The 18,526-nt window shown below is 38.4% G+C and overlaps 1 protein-coding gene across 10 annotated transcripts in view; it reads left to right on the top strand.

The window, feature by feature from the left end:
- Window positions 1–18,526, top strand: part of LOC127446823 (plakophilin-4-like) — a 266,393-nt gene that overhangs the window by 9,817 nt on the left and 238,050 nt on the right. For 6 of the 10 annotated variants that reach the window (XM_051708079.1, XM_051708078.1, XM_051708076.1 and 3 more), the window contains exon 2: window positions 7,469–7,785. The exons of 3 other annotated variants lie outside the window; for them this stretch is intronic. In XM_051708079.1, coding sequence (XP_051564039.1) covers window positions 7,539–7,785 — 247 coding nt within the window. In that variant the 5' untranslated portion in view covers window positions 7,469–7,538. Of the gene's footprint in view, window positions 1–7,468; window positions 7,786–14,049; window positions 14,154–18,526 lie in introns of those variants that run through there. One more of the 10 variants, XM_051708083.1, reaches the window with a different exon arrangement.

Here is an 18,526-nt window from a genome sequence, read left to right as displayed (position 1 = left end):
ACAGGGAAGACATCCTCCTCCCTCATGTGGTACCCTTCCTGCAGGCTTATCCTGACATGACCCTCCAGCATGACAATGCCACCAGCCATACTGCTCGTTCTGTGTGTGATTTCCTGCAAGACAGGAATGTCAGTGTTCTGCCATGTCCAGCGAAGAGCCCGGATCTCAAGCGAAAGAGGGACCTTCAAACAGTCAAAATGAAATTCAGTATGTTCTTGATCTTAGAGCAAAACTCCACACTTTGGGTCAACTTTGCACTTCTTTGGAGAATTTGCTCCAAGCTCAAGAACGTCAAAGCCGACTGTATGACAGGGGAGCTCGGCTATGGGAATTTGCACCAGGAGACAAAGTGCTTATATTACTCCCAACATCAAGCTCCAAATTATTTGCCAAGTGGCAAGGAACCTTTGAGGTCACACGGCGAGTTGGAGATCTCGATTATGAGGTAAAACTAACAGATAGGGGTGATGCACGTCAAATTTACCAGCTTAACCACATGAAATTATGGAGGCAGGCCCTGTGATGTTGGCAACGGTGGTTCCGGAGAGGGTGGAGCTCGGGCCAGAGGTGAACTTAAAAGCCAATCATGTCACCCCGGTCACTTGTGGGCACCACCTCTCACCGTCTCAAGTTACAGAGGTTGCCAAGTTGCAAAAAGAATTTGCAGACATGTTCTCACCTCTACCTGGTTGTACAAACCTCTTACAGCACCACATCGAGACTATGCCTGGGGTAGTGGTACGTGGTCATCCCTACCGACTTTCTGAGCACAAGAAAAAAGTAGTTCGGGAAGAATTAGATGCAATGCTCTATATGGGAGTAATAGAAGAATCCTACAGCGATTGGTCCAGCCCGGTCGTTCTAGTCCCTAAGAGTGAAGGGTCAGTGCGGTTCTGTGTGGATGATTGGAAAGTCAATGCGGTGTCTAAATTTGACGCATACCCAGTGTATCATATTGATGAGTTGCTCAATCAGTTGGGCACAGCTCGCTTTTACTCGACACTGGATTTGACAAAGGGTTATTGGCAGATCCCGCCAATAACTCCGATGTCTGTGAAAAAACGGCCTTCTCCACACTGTTTGGCTTGCACCAATTTGTGACCCTACATTTCGGTTTGTTCGGGGCTCCGGCTACGTTTCAGTGCCTTATGGACCGAGTCCTCAGACCACACTCTGCTTATGCCGCTGTCTATCTGGATGACATTATTATATACAGTAACAATTGGCAGCGACATATGCAGCATCTTAGGGCTGTTCTGAGGTCGCTGCGATGAGTGGGACTCACGGCAAACCCTAAGAAGTGCGCAATTGGACAGGTGGAGGTAAGGTATCTGGGGTTCCACTTGGGTCACTGGCAGGAGCATCTCCAAATTGATAACACCACAGCGATTGCGACCTGCCAAAGACCCAAGACCAAAAAGGAGGTGAGATGGTTCCTGGGACTGGCTGGCTACTATAGAAGGTTTGTGCCTAATTATTCGGATGTCACTAACCTGCTGACCGATCTCACTAGAAAGGGAGCTCCAGACCCAGTCCAGTGGACGGAGCAGTGTCAACAGGCATTTACACAGGTAAAAGCTGCACTTTACGGCGGACCGCTTTTACATGCACCTAATTTCTCTCTCCCATTTGTTTTACAGACGGACACTCAGACAGGGGGCTGGGGGCGGTGCTCACGCAGGTAGTGGAGGAGGAGGAGTGACCAGTGCTGTACATTATTCGCAAGCTGTCGCTGAGAGAGATTAAGTACAGCACCATTGAGAAGGAATGTCTGGCCATCAAATGGGCCATTCTTACCCTCCGATACTATCTGTTGGGGTGGGCCTTCACCCTCTGTTCTGACCATGCACCACTCCAGGGGCTCCACTGCATGAAGGATGCTAATGCACGGATCACCCATTGGTATCTGGCCTTACAGCCTTTTAAGTTTGAGGTGGTCCACAGACCGGGGGTGCAGATGGCTGTTGCTGACTTTCTCTCCAGAAATGGGGGAGGGGTATGGAGTGGGGGACAGGCTGGATGGCTCCCTGGCCTGAGTCGGGTGGAGGGAGTATGTGGAGTTTGGGGCGTGATTGAGTGTTCGTTCGGAGAGAAAGAGCGGTAAGGGTTCACACCTGAGAGCACTCTTGATGATTAACAGCTGTATCTCGTTGCAGAAATGCTGTGGAGAGCTATGAAGAGGGAGAGAACAGCAGAGGCGGAGAGAGAGAGACTGGCACGCTTGTCCTGTGTGTGTCAACATGTTAATGTGTTTGGAAAGACTGTGCTGAAAAGCAGTATTTATCTATTGAATGTGAAAATAAAACCCATTTTTGAGTTGAAGTTTCCATCCTCCACTTCCTTTTTGACAACATATATAGAACCTTGTTACAAAGGTTAACCAGTTAACAGTTTTTCACTGGAGCATTTTACTTTCTTTTTCCGTTACTAAAACTTTTTCAGTGTACAGTAAGAGTATAGAGTGAAAAATGAATGTGGATGGCATAGCTCAGATAGTTGGAAAGCATATGTTGAGAAATGTTGGCGTTCATATTAAGTTCATTAACTTTTGATTGCAGACTTTAGTTTCTTGGGAAATAGGCAGGCAAGGTCACAGTTTAAGATGTTGATGAGATCTCTGAGACGTGAGATTTTTGGTGTCTGTTTTCATTTGCTCTCCATTTAATCTCATTACTGTCTAGGAGAAACAATTGAGACAAAGATCTCATTTGTAATTTTTCTTTTTTTGGGTCGGCTGCTTTTCCTTCACAATCTACTCCAACTCATCTAAATCTACTGTAAAAGAAAAAAAGAAAAAATGTTTGTAATGTAAAGAAATCATACATAGGCACAATTTGTTGTCTGAAGCAAATTTCAAGCTTTTAAGCATAAGCCTTTAGACCACAAGATTTTTAAGATCATGAGAAACATTAACTGCTTTTCCACCATCAGGCCAACGGTTCTGAGCGCGGTAAGGAATGGTTCCAGTACCAATTTTACTTGAGCACAGTTCGCACAGTACAATTACAAACCGTTCTCGGCCCGGATTTCTTAGCTAACTGCACTCAACCATGCTGGTGGAATGGTTTTAGTACGTGGCGACTCACAATTGTCAATTTGCCAACACCAAGGTAGCTAAGTTGTTTTTAGGTAGCTGGCAAAGTTCGCTATGGTAAGTTAAACTTAATGATTTTACGATGATGGTTTAACTAGTGTAGTACATTATTTTTCTGCACTCCTTTTTCGTTAGGGAGGTAGATTACGCTAACTAGGTTATTAAAGCTTGTATAATATATCATTATATTACTCGTATTTTGTCAATAAATGTGTTTTTTAGCTAGTCTGGGAACTTTTACCTTTCTGAGTGTCCGTGTCTGGTGGCATACACAACCCCTCACTATATGGCGATAAACTTCTCGACATTTTCTTTTTGTGACATGGGCTGTGTCTTTCCTGAGCTTTTTTCTGAGCTTTAGCAGAGCAAATAAACGGGGGAAAAGCAGTCCTAAAAACTGGAATGTGTGATCATCCTCCATAGCACACTCGCTCCAATGTTTACCTCTCATGCTGTCACCAACTTATGTATTTGTTATGTACAATTAAGCGCAACAGTGGAAAAAGAAACCGTAACGGTTTTGATGCGAGAACCGTTTGGCCTGATGAAGGAAAAGTGCCTATAAATTTTGTCAAATATGTCCAAACTTTTGATGGTAGTGTTCCTTTGATGGAAGTGTTATTTCCGGCTATATATAGACAGGCAAGGTCATATCCACTTTAATTAATTATCTCTCTGAGCAGAGCGAGGAGTTAATTAAAAGTCTTTGTCCTTGTTATATGTCACAGAAGGATTTAATTAGTTTGATAAACACACGTGGACACACGTTATCATGACTACATAAAATATCACTGATAAGCAAAATGCCAAAAGGTTCCCCTCTTTCTAAACCAGGACAATCTTTTTAGTCCTCCTTTTGGTCTTTTCATCTCTTTCCTCATGACACACATTTCTGCAGTACTCAACAGCTGATATCTTGATTTTTTAAGAATTCCTGCAACTGCTGTACAGCAGAGATCAAAACAACAGCTTCTTTGTTTGATATTTTGTACAAAGCTGTGAGGTGTTTTTCATGACAAATAAGGTTGTCTGAGGTGATAAAAATGAGAAATCTTTAAAAATCTAGTTGAAAATGTTTTAATACCAAGTGGTGTAACCATAAAGTAAATGGTATTGTATAAAGTATGATACTTAATCATTAATAAAAAAATGTTCAAGGTGAAACATATTTTGTACAAATATCATGAATTTTTGAGTGAAGAACATAAAGAAGTTTTCTCAGGGTTGCCCTGAACAAAATGTGCCTTTCAACAACAACAAAAAAATAAAAGAATAATATATATATATATATATATATACACACACAGCGTTCCATGAGCACTGATGGTCTGACACCATCAGCACTCAGACGCTTCACTGTGTGTGTATCACTCCGCTTGTGTTCGTGCCATTCTAAACTAAAGTGGAAGAGCAGCACAGATGTGTTTAGACCTACTGTTTGTCTCTTTTTTTTTTTTTTTACATTACATATGTTAGCCAGCAGGTGGTGGCAAAAGATCATTTTTGTGTGTAATATGAGCCAGTTGGTGATGTGAGGTGAATCCACGTCAGCCACTGTTTACATACAACAGCCCTCTGTGATCGCTACTACACTACTAAAGCTAGGCAATAGCTTTAAACAGCTTTAAACGAACAACTTCAGCATTACAGCTCATCAAAGCTGAGAGACTCAACAGACTGATTGATTACATAACTCAAGGCGCTTACCTCTTACCGGAGTTTCCACATTGGATACACACTGTTTAAAATGGCGGAGGACAAATTTGGTTTCTGTAGTGAATGACTCTTGCGCACCGGCTACCGCGAAATAGGGAGAAATACCCCTGCTTGGATGGCTATTTTACCACTGAGAAAGCTGATCTTCAGAAAGCTGACAGCATCTCTGCTTGGGAGTGGCAACAGGCGATCGCACATGCTCCATCTCTCTCTCTCTCTCTCTCTCTCTCTCTCTCTCTCTCTCTCTCTCTCACACACACACATCCATCCATCCTTGTTTATCCAATAACTTGTTAGAAACAGCACGAGTCGTTATACTATTTCTGAAGTGAAATTTTTGAATTATTAACGGAGGCTTGGACGCATCATTTGGACTGAACCAGCAACGGCAGATTCTGATCCATCGCATAAGAAAGTAGTTCCATGCACAAATGCGTTTTTATGACCGTACTCAGTTTTTCCTAATTTTTTAAAATTTACTTGTTCATTGAACTGTTGTATATAAGCAATATCACACTCGCAATCGTGCTATATGACCCTAAATCAGCACTGCTGTGATTTCCTACGGCAGTCGACCTTTGGCCTCGTGCCTGCGACCGAATCACAGCAGTGCTGATGTAGGGACATATTGCACTCTTGCTCGTGTGATATTGCTTAAATATAAACTTCACAAACAGTCATGAGAGTCTAAAGGGGTGTTCTCTGTTTTATAGGGGTTTTTTTTTTTTTGTCACATGACAACAAAATGGCTACCTAAATGATGGTTGCACCACATGACTTTAATCATATTTTAAAATAAAATTGTTTCACTACTTATACAGTATATGAAATAACAAATAATAGTAAAGGATTATTCAGCACAACTCATGCCAACATTTCTTTTTCAAGAATATCAGCTTTAATGAGACTTTTTGTTCTGTGTCTGGACAACCACACCACATGACATTTTTTATTTAAGCCCCAGAAAAAATCTAAAAATGACTTTGAACTCCATAATTGAACACATGTTCATCATTGCATTTTCAATGTATTTTTAAATAATTTAATCTGGTCAGAAAAAACAAAAAAAAAACAAATGATCATCTTACCATTGACCTATGTATCAAAATTATTTTATTTGAATGAATGAATGAATGAATGTTATATTTATATAGTGCTTTTCTGACACTACACTAAAAGTTCTTCACATACTGAACAGGGAACTCTCCTCACCCACCACCAGTGTGCAGCATCCACCTGAATGATGTGACGGCAGCCATAGTGCACCAGTACGCTCACCATACACCAGCTGTTGATGGAGAGGAGAGAGTACAGTTATATTGCCAATTCATGTATGGGGATTATTAGGAGGCTATGATTGATAAGGGCCAATGGGGGGAATCTGGCCAGGACACCGGGGTTACACCCCTACTGTTTGCAAGAAGTGCCCTGGGATTTTTAGTGACCACAGAGAGTCAGGACCTCTGTTTAATGTCTCATCCAAAGGATGAGATTTGCCATTGCAATGAAGACTTATTCTTTTCCCTTTTGTTATCCATGGAGGAAACAAAGTCATGTGGGATTTCAATGCCACAAGGATATTTTGGGTGAATTAGAGTATCTTATTAAGGTCCTTGCATGCTTTTTGAATCAATGATGCCAGGTGTGTCAGATATTCATTATATTATTCTCTGTGCTGTGCTATTGTCATGTTTTATCCAAGTCACAAGAGTGTTCTTTGAGTATAAAGGCACAGCAACTCAAAATAGGTGTGGTGTGTCTTTATATTACAGTTTACTGTTTCAATCTTTTTGTGTTGGTAAAATACTCCGACTGTACTGCCTACTCAAAGTAGAGTATATTTAAGAGGATAGCCAGCTGAGTAGTGTTGGTTTTATCTTTTCTTCATTGAAAATTGTGTGGTATTTTACTCTGTGGTAAAATTAGATTCTTGCTGTAATGTCAGCCATTTTCTTGGCCTTGAGTAAAGAGTGTAGTTGAGGTTACAGATGATCTGTGGCTCTGGATCGAGTGTGTACAGCCGTACAATGTGATTGTGTTGTAATGAAGCAGTCAGTTGTGCAGTTGTTGAGGTGATGATGCTGCCCTATTAGATGATAAGCACTTAGTCTTTGGAGAATTTCACAGGAGTATAAACAGATAATTCTCCCCTCTTTTACTGCTACTGTAGCCTGTGTTTTCATAAGGCTATTTTAGTTTGCGGATGGTTTATGGAGAGTCTTTTTCCTTGAGGCCAACCATAAGTAATCAAGCAGAGGAATTCATTCTGTGGCGTGTAATATGTTCCTACATCATCAGCGTTTTTTTAAGAAAAGTTTGGATATCTTCTGCTTTGAACTGAAAACGTTTTTTAACTGAAAAACTTATGTGACACTAAACGAGTTTTTAACGTTAACAGTTAATGCAATAGTTAACATGAACTAGCAAAGAACAATTTATTTTCAGAACATATTAATCTCTGTGTGACGAGGAGGAGGGCGTGAGGGTGCACGGCCGGCAATTAATCAGCTGATCATTGGGAGAGCAAGATAAAGGGGAGATGGAGACGACAGTTCGAGAGAGAGATGCACACGGCCACGTTGTATGTGTCTGTGTTCATGTTTGTTTTATATTGTTTTAAGTTGAGGTTTACCATTCAACTTTATGTTTACTGTTCAGCCGGTTCCCACCTCCTCCTTGCCCGTCCTTTAACTGGTACAGTGGTGCCGAAACCCGGGAGGGAGGAGGGATGCACCGTCCCAGAGTCCTCACCGCTGCCATCCACCAGGGGAGCAGCCGCGGCCTCTGCCAGGGGACAGAGGGGTCGCTGCCAGCCGCCGGGAGACGGAGGAACTGCTGCCATCCGCCAAAGACGGGGAGGAGCAGTTCTGTTTGCCAGGGGCTGGAGGACTCGCTGCCATCCACCAGGGGAGGGGCAAGCTGGCGTCTGCCAGAGGGCGGAGGAGCGGTTGAGGCGACAGCGGGTCCGGGAGCCGGTGAGCAAGTTCTTCTCTCTCTCTCCTCTCTCTCTCTCTCTCTGTGTCTCTGCTCGCCCTTTTCCTCTCCCCATGCCTCCCCTCATCTCTCTCCCAGGTTCACAGGAGGCGGGGTGGACCACCGGATGGGTAGCGTCTCCCCTCCAGAGATGGGGGGGGTCGGAGTTAGTCAGACCGATGGTGCTTCAGCCTGAATCAGAACTCAACGTGATGGTATTCAGTAATACAGTATATTACAATAATTAGCATGTTCAAAATTGTAAGAGGACACTTCAAAATACTGTGAAACAAATTTGAGATAACCAGTGTTTTTCCTGGGTCAAAAATGTCCACATGCACATTCGAGGTTTATTACATAATTGCAATTAATTAATATGGAACACAATTACTTAATTCCATTTCATGTTGACATTGGATTTGAGTTAGTCTTTATCATGTAATCATTTGGAACCTTTTGAATTTGACACAGAATGTTTTACTTCAAGATGCTATGCGAAATCAAATGTAATTTAATTGACACGTTATATTTAATGGACTACTGTATTTTCCGGAAATAAAGTCGCACCTGAAAATAAACCTCACCTGGTCAAAATTGTGTTGTTGAGAGTAAAAAAACACAGATAAGTCACATCTCTGTTTAAGTCGCTCCAGCTGGGTTTCCATCTAAATGTTTCGCATTAAGCACATTTCTAAAAATTTGACTAAAGAAAATATGAAATGTTGTACGGTTCCATTTACTATGTCATGCGCATTGTCTTGAGGGAGCAGCTGAATGATCTCCTTGCTTTGAGAGTTTTAATTGCAGGATTGTATCTCGTTTTATGAAATGCTTAGGAGACGCCTCAGAATAAGTGTAATATCTGATATAATGAGGGCCGAAAAGGCTGCGATGCCCACATGCCGCCAGCCTCCGCATTCCTGTGAGCACTTGCACTCAACTGTTCTGACGGATAAATGAGAACCCACTTTAACGACCAGCTGTTGGTTAAACACTTCTGATTGTTCAAAGAATTGTGTGCCAAGGTCTGACTTTTCGTTGGGCCAGACATCAAGCTTTCGCACACTCATAACACATGCACGAATGGTCAAAACACGTCATTGTTTTGCGAATAAACTAACACGAAACTCTGCAAAATATACATCCTCCAAGCGCATTAAATTTAAAGCGAATTTTGAGAGTTTATTCGCATGCCAAGCGTTTTGATAAAGGATTTCTTATGTGCAATTTCAAAATGCGCACAAGTTAGATAGAAACCCAGACACTGACAGAGGTTACATGCGGAAGGCACTAGGACCCGGGAAGTAGCTGCTCAGATGTCTAGACGCACTCCGTGAAGAAGATAACCTCAAGATCTATGCATCTCTTTGCTATGCAACTCTATGCTGTATACATATAAACTTTTAATTTGGGAAAAAACAGTATGCCTCTTGTATTATATTTGTTCATTAAGGTCATTAACTATATGTAAGTTTTGACCTCCTCCATAGTGCTATAAACTAGAAAATTCTCAGTGGAAGTCAAACAGGTTACATAAGTTTTGTGGTTTTCGCCACTATGTCAGGGGAAGCCCGGTTAACACGTGCGCTCCAGAGATAAAGTAGGATAGGGCAGAGTGGATTACTTGTTCAAGATGTTTATTGATGGCTCGCGCCATGCTCATGCGGAAACCAGGACTCAATTGCACTGCGCAAATGCACATTTTATGTGAGAAGCATATAGTGCATATAAAGCTGTGAATATAGTATGAAAATCTAAAAATTTTTTTAATAACCTATTAATCAAATTGTTTAGATTTTCTGAACGCACTGTAGCTTAATTTTCATCAACATGTCAAGAGTCACAAACCAGTGATCAAAATTTACACTTGCCAAGCGCTAAAAGCGTGCAGTTATTTACTATACTTGCTATTTGCTATACTTTCCTTTTAGGAACTGCAACATAATATAATACAAAAATTTAAATGTAAGAACAGTTGTTGGATGATTCAGACCCAATGCATACAAACCTTATGAAGTTACCAGATGATGGTTTTACCCTTGTGTGTCAATAAAAAAAGTTACTCAGAGGTCCTTAGAGGACAAAAATGTCCACGTTAAAAAACTGCCATAATAATATGATATATTAATACTATTTTCCACTTTCAATTAGTTAATTTTTTTAACCAACATCAGTCCTGATCATAACTACTAAATATTCATTCATTTTCAGGATTTTAACCTTTTAAATGCCAGTTTGTTTACATAATGCCACTGTTGTTTTTTTATGAAAAAAAAAAAAAACGCAAAAAATGAATTATTTTCCATATACTAAATGTTAAGGGGAATTGTTTTTGGGATTATCACAGTCTGGGATATGTCAATGATTAGCAACAACATTGATTTTGATGCATTATTATTTTTTGTGCAGTGTCAGATAAAAAAAAAAAAAAAAACTTGTACTCAGTACATTAGAGGACAAAAATGTCAGCGTCAAAAAAACTGCCATAAAATATTATATATTCATATTATTTTCCACTTTCACTGATTTAGCTATTTAACCAACATCAGTCCTGATCATAACTACCAAATATTCATTCATTTTCAGGATTTTAACCCTTTAAATGCCAGTTTGTTTAAATAATATCGCTGTTGTTTTTTAAACACACACACACACACACACACACAAATTTCAAATTTCAAGACACTCATACAAAACACACACTGACATCCATACCAACACACCCACACAATTTTAGCTGCATCATTTATTCAATTGGTCTGCAGTGCTCTATAATACAGCAAACAGAAAATAGGGAAAAATCATGTATTTGCTCCATAGGCTAAACATGAGAAAATTGGCGCCATCTGGTGGAAAATATAAAAAAAAAAGCCAAGGCTCCAGAATGAAAGCATATAGCATCATGATTCATGATTTTATGATTTAATGGCACTGGGATCAATTATTGCAGTTGCAATTGGTTTCAATGGGGGCATTTTTTTCCTTAATGTCCTGAGTGTAACTATTTTATGTACACAGTGTAATATAGATGTATTATAGGAACTGAGATTAACATATCAAAATTCCCCCAAAAATACACATAAAATGTATGCCATTGGCATTAACAGCCAAAATGATTGAAAAAACAAAAATGAAAAAGATAAAAATGTCCTGAAAGGTCGCACAAGGGTTAAGTTAAATCGTAAGATTGATATCACTCGCTTATGACCCTTACTGATGTAAGTGATGTGAGTGTTTCAAATGAAATATATTGAAATTATATATTGCAAACATCTGTCACGAGTCATGCGTCTTCTTTACCTGAGTGGAATGCTTATGGAATGCTTTATGGCCAAAGTTATTTTTCCTCAGAACTCCATTTGGTGAAACATATCTGAAATATTTCTTGCTTTAAAGCACCAAAAAAAAAAAAAAAAAATCATGATGAATGTGTTGAAAAATAAACACGTGTTTTTTTTTTTTTTTATTTAAATAAAAATAATGATAATTTTTTTATTTAACCTTTATTAAACCAGGTTTGTCCCATTGAGATTTTTTAATCTCTTTTACAAGAGAGACCTGGCCAAGAAAGATAGCAACCATATAAATATATTTTTTTTTATATTTTATGGAGAGAATGTAAATAAAAACAACATGGTCGAGAAGCATGGCTGAAAGAGGCACGCTTCCGACCCTTTATGGCCCTTCTAAAAGGGTCGGAAGTGGGGGATTTTTGAAGACATAGTGACCACGTGATTAAATATGTATTTTATTTTTTGTTTATTTATTTAAATCAATTTATTTCCTTAAATGTTCAAGGTTCTTTTCAAAGCTTCTTTGTGATTTTTTTATTTAAAAAGCCAACTTGGTGTTTAAAAAAAGTAATTAAACTTGATATTAAAGAACAACATTAAAGTTTATCTTTCAACTTGTTTTGTAATTTAATAGCTATAATACTGCAATAAAACTGTATACCAAGATAAAATCATCAGCAATTATCACAATATGAAAATTTGATACCAGAACATACGGGCAGTAGTATATTTATAATTTAACAATAACTAAAATTAATAATAAATGCTGGGAATTGGGCATGCCAAACTGGGGAGAAAAGGGGAGAAAATCCCCCCCCCCCCCAAAAAAAGATTAATAAATGCTGTAAAAATTATTGGTCTTTGTTAGATAATTATAGCTAATAGTGACGTGCGTAACGACTAATTTCACTGAAGTTCAAATGTACATTTTGGAGTCGACTAGTCTAAAAAATAAGAAACCCTCAGAAAACAGTCAAAAAAACACTGTGTGTTTATGCAACCCATTTAAAATACTTAATCTATTCCAACAACAGCCAAATTTGACACTAAATTTCACTGAAAAGGAGCATTTATCTGCAAGGTGCTTGCCTTGCATCATGATCATTGTAAATTAAATATAGAACATGACACGCATTCTTTTAAATGTGAAAACATCCATAGCGACTTGCAAGCCAACATTTAAGAAAATCCGCTTTTCCATAGATTTCCATATATGTCGAAAGGCTTCAGTCCTTTCGACATATATGATGATGTTGGCATTTATACTCGTTTACATTTACGGGAGAATACATTATGTAAAAAACTTACTTCTTCAGCATGAAACCGTTCTAACGGTGCACTTTCCTGTGTACGCTGTCAAGTTTCAACATATACAAAATTTATGAAGTATTAAAATGAATAAATGTCTATTTTTCCAGGCTGTTGTGTAAGTAATTATTTATTTATTGTCCCTTATTCATTTTAGATACAGTTATTAAATATTGTTATTTACATAGGCTAAATATACCATTAATGAAATCTTGTTTTATTACGTATCGTATTTTAATGGGGATATAAATTATTACAGCTGACAGTTACGTGAGCAAACAAGGTTTGACCATCAACCGTAACAAGATCAAACTGAAATTCACGACTTTTATACTTCTGTGTAAAATGAGAAGGCTGCTTATTGGATCAATTAATGTAAACGTCATATTATGCGACTACGCATTACTTTACGGAGAGCTTACGACCTACTAGTAAAGTCTTGCCTTAAGAACAGGTGGTTCAACCAAATTAAGCACTGACTTAGTTACAAACTAACTAGTAGTTACTAAGCCCTTAGTGTGAACTTTATGTCCTAACTTATGTGAGAACTTACCCACAGCTGGTGAAACCCTAACCAGATATCCACTTTTTTACTAATTAAATGTACATTTACATGACAGTAATTTAAGTGCAGCCTTTGTAAAAATATAAAGCCAAACGTAAATGTGTAAAAATGTTGAACAGTTTAATGGAGCAAAATACTGACCGACAAACAGCATCAGAACCAATAAGTCGACTAGTCTCACACATCCCTAATAGCTAATGCATTAACTAATGTAACCATATTAGGGCTGTGAATCGATTCAAAAGTTGTAATTAATTAATCGTTTTCTGTGATTAATTGCGATTAATCATAGGACATGGTACATTAAAACAAACATTAAAATATAATCAAATATATTTACTTTATACTTTGTCTCAAAGAACTTGCAAGAAATTAGTTAGTCATCTTTTATTTTAATTATTTAAATATGTATAAAAGCGTTAAAATGTTTACTCCGTGGTTTAATCCATTTCTTCTTAAGCAATCTAAACAATTTTGGGTGAGAACAGACTAAAATATAGGCTAACTCCTTTTTCACTTTACACCTTGCCATTGCAGTCTCTAGGCATGATCATGATTTCAAGCTTGATTACACTTCCTAGTGCTTGACGCATGCTTGCTAGATAGTGTAAAGAAGTGTAATCGAGACTGAAATCATGATCAGCAAGGAGACTGCAGATGTCAAGATTTATAGTGAAAAAGGAGTTACATAACTTTATAGGGCCTTCTAGTGCTTTTTAGAGCTTGGAAATTTGGTCACCATTCACTTGCATTTTATGGACAAACAGACATCATATCTCTATTAAAGTATCTTTGTTTGTGTTCCACGGAAGGAAGAAAGTCTTACGAGTTTGAGACAACATAAGGGACAGTAAATGATCATTTTTGGGTGCACTATTCCTTTAAAGTGTGGCCATTTTCATGCTTGTTTTTGAAGCAGTTTGTGTACTTTATAAATGCATGAATGAGCAAGCTCTGACATCATAGTAGAGCAGAGAGCATGATAATACTCCACGCTCAGTGCTTTGGATGGACAATAGCTGAATTGAGAGTGTTTTATCCCAAAGTCAGCACTTTTCAGATGAGGTACGCAGAATGGTTTTGTCCAGTGATGGGGCCCATAGAGCTAGTGTGCTGTGTGTAAATCACAGTATGAGGTTAATGTTGCTCAAGTGCTTCGTTTTTCTTTGGAAATGCCTTGGGAATAATATACACATCAGCAGAGGTAAGTGTGTTTATTTGGTCATTCTTTGAGTGTTATGTCGTGTTTGAGAGGCTGTAGGGGACAGAGTCATTTCACTGCTGTGTTCAACTCTGATTAGAGAGAATTTCACATGTGTTTTCCCCCTGTGTGTTTATGTATTTTGAAGGATCATTTAAATGTGTAGCCTATTCAGAAAACCTTTGTTAACTGGTAATGCAGCAGCAAAATGAACAGTAATTAACTAATGAAATCTTCAGTGAACATGAAGCCAGCTCTACTGACACTTTTTCTTCACATTGTATGTGGAATGGATTGTTTAGTTGATCTCTTTTGTGTTCATTTTAGTTGTGAGAGGATATCACATTACTCAGTCAATTTAAATATGATAATTATTTGTAATATACAATAATTTTTTATTATTGTTATTAATAAAAATAATAATTATATATTTTATACAGTAATAAAAGATCTTTTTATTTTATTTTTAAATTTTACATTTTCTTTTTTTTACTTTAAAACCCTCTGGCTTTTATTTTTGCATAACACTTCAGGAAGAACTTCAAGTTTCTGTGTGTAGGCTAGTTCACGGTAGTTTTAATATGTTTCTCATCAGTTAAAATGATCCTCTGATGCCATTCTCAATGAAAGTTTTAAGCAAACAGAACTTTCAAGCATCTACTGTACATCTGAGATAGAGTTAGTGTGGAGTGCTATGAAATCTATACAATATAAACAACTTGAGATGATTATACATTTCATGGGGAACTTTCTTGTAGTAGCCTAACTTGTACCTATAGTGCCTTTTAAACAGACTAGTAGGGGTAAACGAAATAAGAAAACAGCAAGACACACACACACACACACACACACACACAGTCTAAGGGAATCTCCAAACTACATTAATGTTATTAAATACTCAGAGGTCATGAATATTAGTAAACATGTTACAGTAATTTAACTGGAAAACATAGATACATCGTAATCGGTTAACACACGAGTAACGTTCGATTCATAAAAGCGTGACAACCAATATAAGCTTCAACAACCCTACCAGAAAACATATCCAAGCACTGTAGCAAGAAAACAACTTTGCCAAAAAGTTAACAGATAAACATCCATCCAGACTTCTGCGATGCTGTCCTGAACTGTGTGATTCTGAACTGAATGTAGTTTCTCCAGCCAGAACACGAGACAGCTGGTTCTTCTTTTCTGTGTTTATGGACATGATGTCAAGACGCAAGGATGACTGACATAAGCCTGCAATTTTGTGTCAAATCCGACTCGACAGCTCAAAATACAAATCGTTTTTGTAGGCTCATTATAGTGAATCGGGGTAAGGCAAGGTCATAGTTTTGAACACTGATATTTTTATGTACTCAATCAGTAATGGCAATTTGTTCATTTCTAACCAAAAAATCTTCTGTAGTGCAGCTTTAAGTGCAGCGCAACAGTAAGCCTACTATGTGTTTAATACTACTACTACTAATATTGTTTATTTGTAAAGTAATAAATAGGGTTTACAAAATGTTTTGGCTGTACAGGAAATATGCAGTGATACTGTAGCAGAAATCAGACAGTATTGGAAGAAACACCAATACATATTTTTCAGCAGGTATTGTTTAGGATTACATTAAAATACAAAAGCAACCAATTACTTAATCAAATGCATATCTGAACTGGGCAGTAGTCATTATAAATTATTCGTTTTTTTAGTTTTTGCTAAATTCAATTTCATAAATCTTAAAAGAATTCAAAAATTATTTTTGACAGTATAGCATATAGTTAAATTACAGTAAGGAAAATGTCTTTTTTTAGTCTAAATTTAGCTATAACTAAATATTTAACTTCTAACAATCCCTGCGTTCCAAACGGGATAAATCCGCCTCCGAAGGGCACTTCGAAGTGGGAACGATTGTGGCCACAATGTTGTAGGGTCGTTTCAAACCGAAGGGCTCATAAATAGCTGCTTCGAAGAGCCCTTTGAAATGGGCTTTTCTGTAGGGTTCAACAGATGGACACTTCGCTGCCAAGTGGACTGGAACCGGAGCATACGTCACAAATATGGAGATTTGACAAGTGTAATTTAGTGTATAAACAAAAACATGTGACATCCCTTCATCTCCATAGTCTATAAAAGTTTGTAATTATTATAATGAATTTTTAAAAATGATTTTAAACCCCTGTCTTTTTGTTTGAACTTGTGGCATTTTAATGTAAATTCACTGGATCAGTTATTCTAAAGGAGTTTAAATAAAAGAATAATAAAAAGTGCCATTTTATTTATTTATTTATTTATTTTATTGTTTTCTTTTTTATTAAAATAAAAAAAAAAAAATTTAAACACGAAGTTTAAATAGTCATAAAGATTTAAATAATTTATTTTCAATTTCTATTCTGAAAGCAGTTAGTGATGCAAAATCATGTGTAAATATTTTTGATCAGGTGCAGGTGAAATTCATTAGCATCAGCCTTTGTGCAATGGCAGCGGCTCCTTTGGCATGGATAGATGACACTGAAGTGCATTCTGAATTACTGATATTTTTGAGCCCTACACCCTTCAACCCTCTGAAGCTCTCACACTGGAGGGCAAACCCTCTGAAGGGATTAGGGCATAGGGATGAGCCCTTCGGAATGGAACGCGCACAATATGAACAATGCACCTTAAAGGAGCACTCAGTCATTTTTTGAATTTGTCGTCTTGGACTTACACTAACACCTAGTGGTGTGGATGCAGCATCATTCAAAATCAACAGTTTTCAGTTTCAGATGTCATTATAGAAATGTAGTATTAACAGTCAGCCATGATTACTTTAATCAATGAGTGAAAGTGTCAAATAACATGACGGTTACTGAGATTAAGTGAGTAGTATTCAGCTGGTCATGTGATTCTAACATGGCAGCCCCCATGTGCGGACCCTCTCCATGTAGAATAAAACAGATTTTATAAGGTTACTGATATGAGTCTTCATCTCATGTGAGTGCTCATGATTTCCTACATATACAACCCCAATTCCGAAAAAGTTGGGACAGTATGAAAAATGCTACTAAAAACAAAAAGATCTTTAGCTGCACAATTGTATGAGGTCTTCATTGCCGTATGGTGTGCTTCATAATGCACCACACATTCTCAATTGGAGACAGGTCAGGACTGCAGGCAGGCCAGTCTAGCACCCACACTCTCTGGTTACACAGCCATGCACTTGACATCCTGGCAGTATGTGGTTTGAGGTTGTCCTGCTGGAAAATACAGGGACGTTCCTGGAAAAGACGGTGCTGGATGGCAGTATATTTTGCTCCAAAATTTGTACATATCTGTCTTCATTCATGGTGTTCTCAAAGATGTGCAAGTTACCCATGCCATAGGCACTGACACACCCCTGGCCCATACAGACACTGGCTTTTGGACCTGATGCAAATAACAACTTGGATGGTCCTTTTCCTCTTTGGACCGGATAACACGACGGCTTTGTTTTTCAGTGTGTATTGTAGATGCAATGGTATCATCAGTGGAGCGGTTGTTGCGGTATGCAAACTGCAGTGAGTCCAGTGAGTGAGGCAGCACAGAGCAGATGTAATCTCTGATTAGCCTCTCAAAGCATTTGCTGATGATGGAGCTCAGAGCAACAGGACGCCAGTCATTTAAGCATGTGATTTTGGATTGCTTTGGTACAGGCACAGTGGTGGATGTTTTAAAGCATGTGAGGACCACAGACTAGGAGAGGGAAAGGTTGAAAATGTCCATAAAAACACCAGCCAGTTGGTTCATGCACGCTCTGATGACGCGACCCGGAATGCCGTCTGGACCCGCGGCTTTACGGATATTCACCCGTCGGAAGGATTGGGTTACATCTGCTACAGAAACGGAGAATGAACTAACCTCTGTAGCTTCGGCCGCGAGAGCTCTCTCCGTGAGGGCGGTGTTATTTCCCTCGAAACGAGCATAAAATGTATTTAGCTCATCCAGCAGAAAAGCAGCGGTGTTCACGGCAGACTATAAGTATAAATTGTGATATTTGAGTTTTCAGTTTTAAAAGGTTTAAATAAAGGCTATCAATATTCAATACAGAAGATGCTGGAACTCTATTCAGTGTCAGAAATCGACTTTTTTTTGTCAACAGGCATATTTTCCCCCTAATTAAATTTTTAGGGGCATTTACCTTTATAAGGGCATATTTTAAAGGCGCACACAGCGCGTCGCGGCTAGGACAAGAAACGGGTATCAAACATGGTTGGCACGTCAGTGCGGATCAGGTGGCAGACAGTACACACAAAAGTTACAAAGGTTTTTCCCTTCTTCAAGAATGAACAAGGCTAGAGTAAATAATACATGTCCTTTGATAATAATTTGGGTAGAAGTTAATGAAAAATATTTGAGTTGTGCTCTGTGGCACGGC

The sequence above is a fragment of the Myxocyprinus asiaticus genome, chromosome 10 (assembly GCF_019703515.2).
Source record: "Myxocyprinus asiaticus isolate MX2 ecotype Aquarium Trade chromosome 10, UBuf_Myxa_2, whole genome shotgun sequence".
In the NCBI taxonomy this organism is placed as follows: domain Eukaryota; kingdom Metazoa; phylum Chordata; class Actinopteri; order Cypriniformes; family Catostomidae; genus Myxocyprinus; species Myxocyprinus asiaticus.
Note: the sequence above shows the minus strand (reverse complement) of the source record. Positions and strands in the feature narration are given on the sequence as shown.